General features: G+C 40.8%; 1 protein-coding gene across 1 annotated transcript in view; it reads left to right on the forward strand.

The window, feature by feature from the left end:
* Positions 1-12780, forward strand: part of GRHL2 (grainyhead like transcription factor 2) — a gene marked incomplete at its 3' end in the record, with an annotated part of 108164 nt that overhangs the window by 66966 nt on the left and 28418 nt on the right. The window contains exons 9-11 of the mRNA XM_011376198.2: positions 3652-3739; positions 4197-4336; positions 8386-8417. Coding sequence (XP_011374500.1) covers positions 3652-3739; positions 4197-4336; positions 8386-8417 — 260 coding nt within the window. The remainder of the gene's footprint in view (positions 1-3651; positions 3740-4196; positions 4337-8385; positions 8418-12780) is intronic.

Genomic DNA, 12780 nt, shown 5'->3' on the forward strand with positions numbered 1-12780 from the left:
TACAAAAAAAAAAACGAGCAAAAATGAAGAATAAGGAGTGTTATATTGTTGTTCGCTTAAGCCATAAAATAGGGACATAAGAAACGAAGAGGGTAAATAAAGAAAATGATCGATTATACCTTTTATTTGAAAATATTTTTTAAATAAATTTTCATTCAGTTATTTTATCTCTAAAAAGGAGAGGGTAGAAAAGAGAGTTCTATGGGTTTATCCAAAGCATCTGTTTCTAAAAGTCATAGAAAGGTAATCTGCAGCAAGGAAAAAAAACACACCTTATGGCTAAGAAAACACCTTATTTATGTGTGCTTGTTTATATAGATGTATAAAAACTAGAAATAATCGTATTGACAAACATTGCCAATCTGAAAATAGGCAGCCTTTTCTAAAGCTCCCATTTTAAATATTGGTCTAATACATATCAGTGCTAACTAGAAGAAAATAATTCGAGGATGTTGGGTGAATATTGACATTTATTCTAAGTTGCTAGTGATGTAAAGAGTTTCTACTGGGTAGTTTTTAGTTTACATATCCTGATGTTGAGGATTAGGAAACTTATAAGGAAGACATCTCATGGGGCATGCAGAGTATATTAACCTTAACCACTACTAATTTTTCTAATAAGCTATATACAAAATTTTTTGCTATAATTTGTTATATTCGCAGCTCTAAATTTAAAACTCACGCCAAACTCACTCCTGGAAGATTAAAAAGAGAAAAGGTTTATTTTTTTGCACTTTTCAAATGGTCGTGTAAATGCAAATGATTAATTTGAATTATCCTCTAAAGCAAAAGAATTAAGAGCTATTCTATTTTAAAACTGTACAATTCTCCATCACGGTCTAGAATCTTAAACAGGTGGAATTTTGCACTATTTATAGTTTTCCAGCTTGATTTCTAATTAATATACCTACAGGATCGCAGATGAAAATAGGGCTTTCTCTAACTTTTTTTGGTATTATACTTATTGAAATATATATGATGATGCATTAAAAATTTTAGGATCTGTCTATATATCTACTTATAATTAATACCTATATCTATAACTTTATATTTAATAACTTCCATTATCTTTGATGAAAAACAAGAATTGTAAACAGTAACTGTAGTGCAAAACTTGAGAAATAAAGCCACGTTCTTTTTTTTAAAAAATATATTTTTTCTCTTCATTAATCCTCATTTAGAATGATCTTGGAGGCAATGACTGCTGAAGATTGAAAAAATGCTAAATATATATCTTCAAACCCCCTTCTCAATACCTTGGCTGATTTTAAATAAGTTAAGGCCATGTTTTAATAATAAATTTAGGAGAAACAAGTTAAGTGTCGAATAAAAAACAAAGATAGCCATTACCTCTCAAGAAGTGGCAAAAGTGATCACAATATTATTGGGAAATCTTCAGGCATATTTTTAAAATTTAATGCTCCATAGTGAACATTTAGGTGGAGAAAATTATTTTTAAAAGATAAATTCGGTATTTTTACCAAATTATACAAGTTATGTTCTTTTGGAAGATCTAGTTGGTTGGGTTTTTTTGGTTTTTTTTTTGTTTTTTTTTTTGTACTTTAATAAGAATGGAAAGAATATTTTCATATTTTCTAGAAGGTTCAGGTCACAAATAATCAAAGGAGGGAAGGGATTCTTGGAAGGTTATGTATCAGAGCTTGCCTGGGTGACTGCAGAGTCAAAGCTTTATTTTAGAAATGAGAACTGTGATTCTCCCAAGAGTGTTTAGGCACTATCAGAATTGTTTTGTCATGCTGATTATCTGTCATTCTGGGCAGGAAATTATTTATATAGACCAGGCACCAAGACTAGGCTCTATGGAGAGCTACTCTGTTTTATGTTAATCCCTTGGGTTTACATATCAAAGAATGCCTGTAAAATAATTAGCAGGTGACTTTATTTCCTAAAAATCTACATTGAACATATATGTAAGTCTTGAAACATATTAATTCTAGACCTTTTCCTCATAGAAATAGTACAATATAAAACAGTAATTTAGAAATAAAATTGCTTGACAAATTTTGGAGTGTGTCTTAGGTGAATTGTAACTTATATAGGTAAACTTCCACATTTCTATTTATATTAAATGTTACATCATATAGAGCTCCAATTACATTGAAATGCTACATCATATAGAGCTCCAATTACATTGAACATTGAAAGTTTATACTGACAACTCAAAACTTAAAAAGTAAAGCACTGTAAAATAATTACTCCTTTGGTAATAAGAAGCTTTTGACATAAAAATGTGTATTAAAAATATCCAGTTAAAATATAACCGTCCAAATCTTAGTTATGTAAAGCTCTTAGAACTCAACTGGCAGAGATAAGTGCCACCTAAGTATTAGCTATACTTATTTAGTTACTCATTTTTCAAGAAGGAGCACTAAAACTATCTTCTTTATTCGTTGACCACAAATCTCCATTGTTTCATGACCTTACTTTGGCCAGAATTGGAAATCTGATTTAAAAAAATAAATAAATAAGAAAGAAAAGAAGAAGCCAACATGATAAGCAACAAATATATCTCCTCGTTTTAATTCAAACAATTCGTGTCTTTTTCTGTGAATTTCATAGTTCATGACTGTTGTCTATTTTTCTATTGGTTTACTTTTTTTTAATTTTGATTCATTATATATTAAGGATTTAACACTTTAATATTTTATTATAAGTATTTTCACTAATTCGTCCTTTGCTTTTTGATTTCTTGTTGCATAACAGAAGGATTACATTTTAATACTATTAAATTTCTCTTTGTGATGATTTGGGGGCCGTATCTAAAGAGTTAGAGGTTGCTGGTCAGTTCGTGCCTCAGTGCTCCTTAAACAGGCTTCCACGAAGGGCAGGAACTGTAAATGAGGATCTGAAATTTAGGGGAGGAGTTCAGATTGTGGTGTCTGACTGTCACCTCTCTAGAGCGTCAGGAAAACATGGATGCAGATGAACTCTTCTGCACAAGAATGGAGATAGAGAAAGGAAAAAGAAACTGTTGGAACAGCTTATTTGGAGGGAGTGAGAAGAGGAGGCTGAGTTAGCAAAGCTGAGGTAGGAGAGCGACCCAAGATGACCAGGAAATTCTCAAAGCCGAGAAGGAAGGAGATAGAAATCGTACGTGTATATGCAAAATGATCTTACATCCTGTATATTTTTCTTATGCCCTCCCTCAATTACACCACTGTCATGATTTTGTGAAGTTCCATAACAACGAGCAAAGTTTTACAGGGAATTCACACTCAATTTTAACGCCCTCTCTGTGCCTGGGAATGATGTTAACAGGCCAATACTTCACCTTTGGACATTGTATTATAATCATTAAAAGTTACTTACCTGGCTTCGCTCAGATAGGGAACTGGGAACTGGCTCTGGTCTTTCTGTATGGATTCAAAATTGAAGTTGTGTAATAGGCGAGATGCCAAAAAATGGGGGGAAATCTGAGAGAAATGGGGTCACTCAGAGGTTCAAAATGTAGTGTAGACTAATGAGTGATCTGAGTCTTCAGAACTGAGGCCAGCCTCTTCCGAGGGATGGAAATAGGGCTGCCCATTCTCCTCCTCTTGTTTTGTTTGTTATCCCTGCGATTTGTGTGTGGACAGTATTTGTGCGTGCTCTGATAACATGCCTAGCATTGTATTTGTTTTTCCCTGTCAGGGAGCAGAAAGAAAAATCCGAGACGAAGAGAGGAAGCAGAACAGGAAGAAGGGGAAAGGCCAGGCCTCCCAAACCCAGTGCAACAACTGTGAGTGTCTTGGAGAGGGGGTGAGCTCTACCGGGTCTACTGGGGAATAGGTAGAAAGCATGGGTTGCGGGTAGAACTATGGCTTGCTTTTTCCTAGCAGTGAAGATACAGTGAATCGTTACTGTGAAAAGCAAATAAAATCAATGATCGCAGAGTGTTTGAGCTAAGAGGAACTTTGTGATATCGCGGAGACAAACACTTTCCATCTGTGGACAGAGAATCTAGGACACAGAGAGGGACAGGAGAGTGTGAGGGGATCTGCCTTAGGAGGGTCACTCAGAGTCCAAGTTCTTTCTGTTGGTTTGGCAGCGAGAGAGGTGGGGATCTTTTCAAGTGTGTTCACATTTGAAAAGCTTCATCGGAGAAAGTCATGGAGTTTAGCTTTGACTAGAACGTGAAGTTGAGAGTTCTTAGTCATGCACAACCCTCTCATTTTTGGGTTTTCGGTCATATCCAGCCTCAGATGGAAAGTTGGCAGCCATACCTTTACAGAAGAAGAGTGACATCACATACTTCAAAACAATGCCTGATCTCCACTCACAGCCCGTCCTCTTCATACCCGATGTTCACTTTGCAAACCTGCAGAGAACAGGACAGGTATGACTTACCTGCTAACATCTACTTGCCATTCTTCCGCGGGATTGGTAGAGCCTTAAGATAGAATTGCTTCAGGCAGCATTGTCCTTAAGAATAAAAACCATACTCCATGCATTCAACAAAGAATCAGTCATACTCTATAGAAAATGGATTTTTATGGAAAAAAATGTTTCAGGAAAGGAGACCAGCTTACTAAGGGGAAGAAGTAAATGGGCAGATATTAGTGAAGTGCTGACAAAGCAGCGAAAGGGGAAGAAAGTAAGAAGGCCAATAACCTTCGAGTTTTGTTTTGTTTTAGTTTTGTCATGTGGGATTAGCCTGATGCAATAGAGCTCCACCTAATGGTAGGAAATTGAACTACACCTATAGTTTCATTAAGTTGCACAAGAAAAATTCTGTTAATAAAAACCTATTAATGTTTCCCTTAGTAAATTAACAGTTCCCATTGAACAGGTAAATAATTTAACACTAAAAGAAAGATGAAGTTGTAGGCAAGGCTTTTAAAAAACAATTTCCATCTTCTAGGTGTATCTACAAGTGAAATGAAAGAGCCAATATTCAAATAACCTAAGCATGTTTCTTCCAGTCTAACTGCTTAGACACTCATTGGAATTGGCCTTAGTCTGGGAGGAGAAGTCAAAATTGGCATCACTTTCCTTTTTGAGAATATTTTGTCCCCCACTGTTGTTTTGATACGTATGAGACAAAGCACTTATACAACCAGGCTTTTCATTGCTGTTCATGACACAACATGGAACAAAACACCCACAGCTTTCTCTTAGAGCGCTTCCTACTAGAAACTCATTTACCACTTCCGTTTTGTCTTATTTGTTTGATAGGAACAAGGGCAAAAAAGGGAAAGGAAGACTGTTACGATTTATCAAGATGTGAGGGCCAGCACCAAATTTTAGTTTTTAATTCCCAAGAACGTGGTGATCTGTGTATTTACTGCATGGGATTTTGTGGAGCTAGGTTTCCATGCCTTCCAGAGGAGGGACAGTTGAGTTAAATTGTTCTTAGTATTTACTGTCATGATTCTGGCTTCAGCTCCGTGATAGCCTGGCCTATTCTTCTGGCAACATTTCTGTGAATTATAACAAGCTGTAAGTAAATCTTGAGAGAAAAAGTGACCCGACCTGGCTTCTCACGCCTGTCAGTCCTTTGGTCTCACTTGCCCGCTCTGTGTCCTGAGCTGGGCTCCTAGCCCGTGGCTGAATCAGAAGGAAAGAGCAGCTTCGATAGTTTGTTGGTTTCAGCAGCTGCAAAGCAGCCCAATCAGCGTCCCCCCAGACCACTGGTGAAGTTAAGTCCTGCAATCTGGGATCTATCCTTGCAAAGCCTTCGGGTTTTTCTTGTGCACTTGGAATCAGAATTAAGGAATCAGTGAGGGAACCTGCCTGAGCTCCGAGCAACAAAGGATCACTCAGCTGTGCCCTGGAACAATGTGCGAATATTCTGTGGTTGATCCACTTGCTTGGCCAAGGAAGAGCACCCACCTGTGGCTGGTTGGAACTTTAAAGGCTGCCTTTTCTTAGAAGAGCTAGAAGCCTAGGAGATGGGTCCAGAGGCAGGAGGGAAGACAGTGGTGCCATACGATTAGAAGCGGGCATGGGGCAGGATTTGGCATGCTAAATAAGAGCCAGCAATGGCAAGTCAAAAGATGGGCCAGTTTTACCATGAGGTGTGGAGTGGGGGAGGGAGGCAGGCAAGAGTATGCGGCTCAGTAGCCATTGGTAGACGTAAGCCTTATTTAGAAGCAGTTACATCACAGCTCTGCCCACCTGCAGGGCGGGCAGCCCTCTAGTTCACGGGCAGCAAGATATCCTCAAGCCACACTAATGGCACATTGGCCATGGTACAGGGATTTCTGGTCACCCAGGGACATGGACAGGTGGGGTAAGGATCTTCACTGTCAGTCCACATGTACCCCCCAACCCCCTGATCTCACTGATTCACATGTAGATTGGAATATTCATCAGACAATTATTGAAAACTAATATGCGAGATGAACCCAGTGTACAAGAAGTACTGAGACCTTCAGTCTCCCTCTCCTCACGTTAGAGCCCTGATACTTCCCTCAGCTTTTGTCTGGAATGCCTTTAAAAACAAGTGATAAGGGAGTTCGGGAGAAATTATGGGGCACAGAGCCATCATCCTTCTGGATAGTGTGTGCTCTGCAGGTATCAGCCTTCCTCAGAGCTTGTGAACCCAAGGAGGGGAGCACCCCTCCCTCACAGCCTCCAGAACAGACTAGCCAGTTGTGGTTTGTAAGCCATCTTCCTCCAAATCGCAGGAGTTCTTGGTAGGAATTCAGGTTCCCAAATTCCAGTCCTGGTCTCTTCGATTAAATTCTCTGAAGGTCGTTCCAAGAGTTTGCATTTATAACAAGGTCTCCAGATACTGTCTGTGCACTCTAAAGTTTGAAGAACGCTCTCTAAAATTAAATTAGTGCAACGAGCCCTACAACTGATAAGGAAGAAATAGTGCATCGTTACACGAACGGAGGAGAAATGGCAATGCAAGGACGGTCATAGGGACAGTGTCATAGAAGCCATTCAGGAGGCCGGAAAACACTTAAGAGAAGGCTGCTTCCATCTTTGGGTTACCAACCAACTTTGCGGAGAGCTGTCCCTTACCCTGCCTTATAGCTGAGCAGGGCAGATGCATTACGACACATTTAGAGAATCCAGCAAAACACAGACTGACATCAGGAACTTTTTCCAAAAAATTCTAGTGATGTGGTCAGTGCTATGGCTCGGGCTCATCACTTAAGACAAGGGTCATTTTGTATGCATCTACATGGACAGTCCCATTTCGTCCATCACAATGACAGATGCTCCAATGCCAGGACTGAAACTAGGGATGGCTGGGAGGAAGCATCTTACCTTCATTGTTTTCTGTTTAAGAAGAAACAAAATATACAATACGACAATAGACATAAGAGATTTAAGAAGGAAAAGTTCCCCTAGGAAATCTGAGCTAATGACCAGAGTGACTCATTCCCAGTGAGTTCCAGGTAACCAGCTCTGTTACATAACCTAAGCTTAGGCTTGGCAGGGTCCCAGGAACCGCCAAGAGCCTTTGAGAATGTTTGCAGGGAGAGTATCCATCTAGACACAGCTGTTTCTCTCCCAGGCAAATGGGGCAAGGACAGTGACAAAATGTACGAGAACCAGAGGCAACTTTGAAATTAATTCGTAAGTGTCCAGTACTAACTTGGGGACTGTTCTTTACTCAAATGAAAATGGTCCTGAAACACACAGATGAAGCTCATGGAAGGCCCACAATTAATTCTTATAAATCATTGGGTCAAGAAGATCTCCGTATACAGCAGAACACCCCTGGATTTCTCTTATTGCCTCATAAAATAATAAGAATGCTTCATAATTTCTTTAATTCTGATTCTGTTTGCCACCATGCTGCTCACCGAGAGTGTTTTCTCGAAGATCTTCCTCTGGCCAGGAGCACCTTCAAGAGCTGAGTGACCTTTCCCAGCTCGAAGACCATCGGCTCCTTAATTTCTGTGGTTGAGGGATGTCAGGGTGACCCCTGTGTCCTGGGGTTACTGCTGCACTCATGGGGGACCCTCTTGCTCCCCTCCCGTCGCCAAAGCACAGTGTCGGGAGTCAGCTCACCTGTGGACTGGATGGGACTGCTTACTCATAGGCTCAGCTCTAGAGTGCTTCTAAACAATGGTTTTTATTTTTAGATCCTGTTAAAATATTTCCTTATCGTCAAAAGCAAGATTTGGCTTAGGGCTGTAGGTAATCTGATCAGACTGACTTGAGCTGGAAACAATCAGATTTTCAATTTTATTTTACTAAAATATAAGAATTAACCCTAGAGAGAATGGGAGGGGGTTAAATTTGTGTTTTCTTACACACACACACACACACACACACACACACACACACACACACGGCGCATCCTTAAACAGATTTGTCTTTTTTTATGAGACAGTGCAGTGCTTTAGGAAAGTCTGTGCATCACGTAATGTATTTCCATTTCTTGTCTTTGACCTACAGTAAGCCTATTGTTTTGTTCCACAGGTGTATTACAACACGGATGATGAACGAGAAGGGTAAGACACTCAGTTCTTTCACTAAACCACCCAAAGTCAGTTCATGTCAGTAGAAGTGACTCTTCAAGCAATGGATAACCGTGGGAGGGAGGTGGGACCTTCCTCTCAGCGCCAGACTCAGAGTGGAGAAATGCTTGATTCTGGGTGGTATCTAAGAGGAAGTCTGGGGGAACGCTGTTCTCCCTCCAAGCCTCTTTCCCGCTCTCTCCTTCCTAAGATCTGCCTTTGAATAACTAGCTAGTTTTCTAAGTGGCATACCTATTTATCAATCACCCAGTTATTGAAAATTTTTTCCGGTCCTGACATAAGATCAAGCTGAACTTGAGGCAAAGCCAAGCAGACAGCCTGCCTTGCTGTTAGTATTACCTGGGCTACCTGCACATACCTCCTGAAGCCCTCGTGCTGGGAAGTGAGCTGGGTGGGCTAGTGAGGCTGGGTTGAGTGGGGCTGGGAAAGCTGAGGACCTTTTCATTGTCCTTAGGATTGTAGATAAGAGAGGGTTTACTTAAGGTCACCCAAGGTTCCCAGTGTCTTGCACATCAAGTATCTGCATAGTGCTTTCTATCCATAACTCATAGACACCTAGAATTTTAGAGCCAAAAAGGAAACTTCAATGTCGTTTAGCTGATCCTCTTTCTTAAATAATGTAACATCTTATACCACATCCTTGAGAGGCTAGTTTTTCATTGAATAGGCCCACTGATGGGAATATTCTGACTATTCTCACTGTGTGCGAAGTAGCTCATTACACTGCTGAATAATTCCAGCCCCGAGAAAGTTAGTCTGTCTGTTGAACTGATGTCTACTTTCTCTTGACTTTGGCTCTAGTTCTGGTCTCTGGACAAGTCTGTTCCTTTCCTCACCATTCCAACATAATTTTACCCCTCAACATCTTAATTCTCCCTCTAGGGGATACCACCAAATTTGTTAATAATCTCTTTAAAATTAACTCTCAGAAATATGTGTGCTTAAAAGCAGCACATGAATTGGAGATTACATGGGGATAGTTTCTTCTTATGACCTGGAGGCTGTTTTTCTCTTAAAACAATCTATGACTACATTCATTTTTTAATGTCTCCATACATTTCATATATGTAACTAAAGTCTCGGTTTGCATTACATGTGTGTAACTAAAATCTAGAGGTAATCCAGGGCTTCCAGATTCTTATGTAATTAATGTATTTACTAATATATTTACTTCTAAAACATTTCAAGGCAGAGTCAGTGGAGCAGATGTTGCTGAGCTCATTTCCTAGAGCAGAGGTGGGCAAACCACAGCCCAAGGACTGGATTGGGTCTGCCACCTCTTTTTGTACTGCCCACAAACGTTTTCAAATGATTAAAGAGATCCAGAAGAATATCGCATGACACGTGGAAATTATATGGAAGTCAAATAGAATTTAATTAATAGAATAAATAGAATTTCATTGGAGCTCGGCCATGTGAATTCCTTTCTGTCTTGTCCATGGCTGCATTGGTGCTATCGCAGCAGGGCTGAGTAGTGGCAGCAGAGACTCTGTTGCCTGGAAAGCCTAAATGTTTGCTAATCTGGCCCTTCATGGAAAAAGTGTGCCACCTTCTGTCCTCAAGGATGGAGAATCTCAAAGGAGTCAAATAATTTCCCAGCTGATTAGCAGTAGAACCTCCTCCAGCATCTGACCTCTAAATTCTGAGTTCTAAATTTTCTGAATACTTAATTAGATTGTTCTTTTTATCTTGGCACATGAGTAATATATTTCCAGTGGCTGGAATAAACAGAAATGATTAGTGCTATCAATTCTTATCTGTTACTCACATATTTTACAAGGGACAGGGTGGCATCATGGGAAGAATGTTGACTCTCAGTGTAGGCAGCCCACGTTCCCCTCCTGGGCTGCGGCTGACCAGTGGGAGGCCTTGGGCTGGCTCCTTGACCTCTGGGTTTCAGTTTTCTCAATTATAAATCGAGGATTTTATCTAAGACTATCCCTAAGATCCTGTCTCATACTATCATTATATTATTCTCATGGGAAAACTTAGCATCCTGAGTGAGAAGTGCCCAGGACCTGAATGCTACTTCATGTATAGACCTCATTTAGTCTACCTTGGCCTAGGTCATCCTTCCTTGCAAGTTGGAAAATTTTACATGGCCCGTTGACCTACTTCTAACTCCTTTGGCTTGACCTCTCTGTAAGAATTACCCTCTGTTATGGCATAATCTTGAGGCCCACAGCCCATTTCTTACTCTGATACATTTTCTGATTAGAGATCAGTTGAGCAATATGGATGGCCTTGGAGCCTCCATGTTATTGTATAGCAGGTATTTGGCTATTGTTATATGTAAAAGTAGTAACAGTCACTGAATTCTTGGTTGGGCACTGTTCTAAGTGCTTTATATGCATTATTTCATTGAATTCTCCCAAAATACCTATGGTGAAGTTGGTATTATTACCTCCACTTTATAATGAGGAAATCGAAACTTCAAGAGATTAAGAAACTAGTTCTAAGTCGCACAGCTGGTAAGTGAGAGAAGCAGGATTTGAGCCCAGGTCTAGACGATAGGTACCCTATCCCCCAACTCTCTTAATTCTTGATCTGTGGCTGCCAAGGAGGCATCAAGAAACAGGCCATCATTGTGATAGCTTTCTGGCCATGACAAAGGGACACCCTTGGCACATCTGTGGAGTGCAGGACCCAGATTCTGACAAGCCCAGGTGAGTGTACCTGGCAGAGGGGGTCAGTTCACCAGCCCTGAGGAGTTCCACTTTTACTGGCATTTGCACATCTTCCATCAAGACTGTCCCTGGCCAGTTCTTCACTCTGCCAGCTAGGCGTAATCACATTAGTGTGAAAGCATCTAAATGAGTCTTTGAAAGCATCATTCAGGCAACTGCCAGCTGCAGGAGAGGCACACCAGAGCCCTTCTCCCTGCAACTCTGAAGCCAGAGTGGTGGTCAGACAAAGACTTGTTCACAGAGTAGGAGAGCTTTTTAGCCTGAAGTGTCAACAAAACTGAATGCAACGAATGAGAGAAACTAGAGAAAAATTAACATGAGGTAAAATGGGGAGCAATCAGCAGCCAACTGCCTAAACTGAACAAAAAGGGAGCACCTATTTGTTCCTGCCTTCTTGTCTAATGATAGAGTATTTGAGGTGACTTCAAGTGCTGAATTGGAGATCAGCAGACCCTATGCAGGTTTATTTTGTAGGCAGTGGATACAACAGTTAGATACAGAGGCTTTTGGACATCAGTTCTCAGCAGCAAGCCTCTCGCTACATTTGGGAGTCAGCTGGGGAGCTAAAAGATACTCATGAACAGGAATTTTGATACAATTGATGTGGGGTACGGCTCAGGCTTGGGGACTTCGAATAGTCCCTAGATGATTTTAATGCTCAGCAGTTTTGAGAACCACTGCTCTAGAGCCTGTCAGCCATGAATTGAATCTGGTCTTGATCTTACAAGCTCTGTGACTTAATAGAACAACCTTATGGACCCTCAGTTTTCTCATCTAAAAATAGCAAATAATAATACCCACCTGCTAGAGTTATTATAAACATTAATATATAAAATGTCCTGATACCTGAAAGTGCTTTTAAAAAAATCATAGCTATTTTTATTGTTAAGATTCCTTGTCAGGCCCTGAAAAATGATATTTAATTGAAAGATGGAAAAGAGGGAGATGAAGAAGAATGGAAAGAACAAACCAAACAGAAAGAAGGTTCTGTAGAGCACGGGCCCTTTAACCAGGAAGCCATAGAATGGCTCTGATGGGGAATAATATGTAGATTAACATGCAAATGTCATGCACAGCGAGAAATTCCATCTCTGTTATTTCTGGTGATCTGGTCTCCATCTCCATCTGATTTCTAGTTCCTGGAAATCCCTTCCTACGTCGATCCTCTGTCCACAATGGTCCCCAATGAGGTGCCCCCTGTTCCAGCCTGCTGTGAAGTCCCTTTAAATCTCTGTGGCTTCTGCAGTGCATCTGGGGCATGGGGATCTTTGGCAAGTTTGGGCATCCCGGTGTCTGGAGGACAGTGGTCTTCCTCCAAGATCCTGCCGTCACCGTGGGATGCTGCTTGGGATCCTTGGACCTCAATCCCTCTCCAAGAACTTCTGTTGTCCCCTTGCTTCTTCTCAAAGGCGCACCACTATCTCTCTTGGAGCCACCTTGTATAACTTCCTCAAAGGCTGAGACTGAGGAAAACAAAAGCCAGAAGAAGACAAAGTTGGGAAGGGCAGCTCCGTAGACTGGTTCCATCCCAGCTCAGAGTCAGCTCCCCAAAGCAACTTCACTTATTAGATTCTGAGCGACTCTGGCATAAGTCCCTGCCTTTCCTCTGGCAGGAGGGATGGTCCTGCAGATGCTGCCGGACCAAACCA

The sequence above is a fragment of the Pteropus vampyrus genome, unplaced genomic scaffold (genome assembly GCF_000151845.1).
Source record: "Pteropus vampyrus isolate Shadow unplaced genomic scaffold, Pvam_2.0 Scaffold287, whole genome shotgun sequence".
In the NCBI taxonomy this organism is placed as follows: Eukaryota; Metazoa; Chordata; class Mammalia; order Chiroptera; family Pteropodidae; genus Pteropus; species Pteropus vampyrus.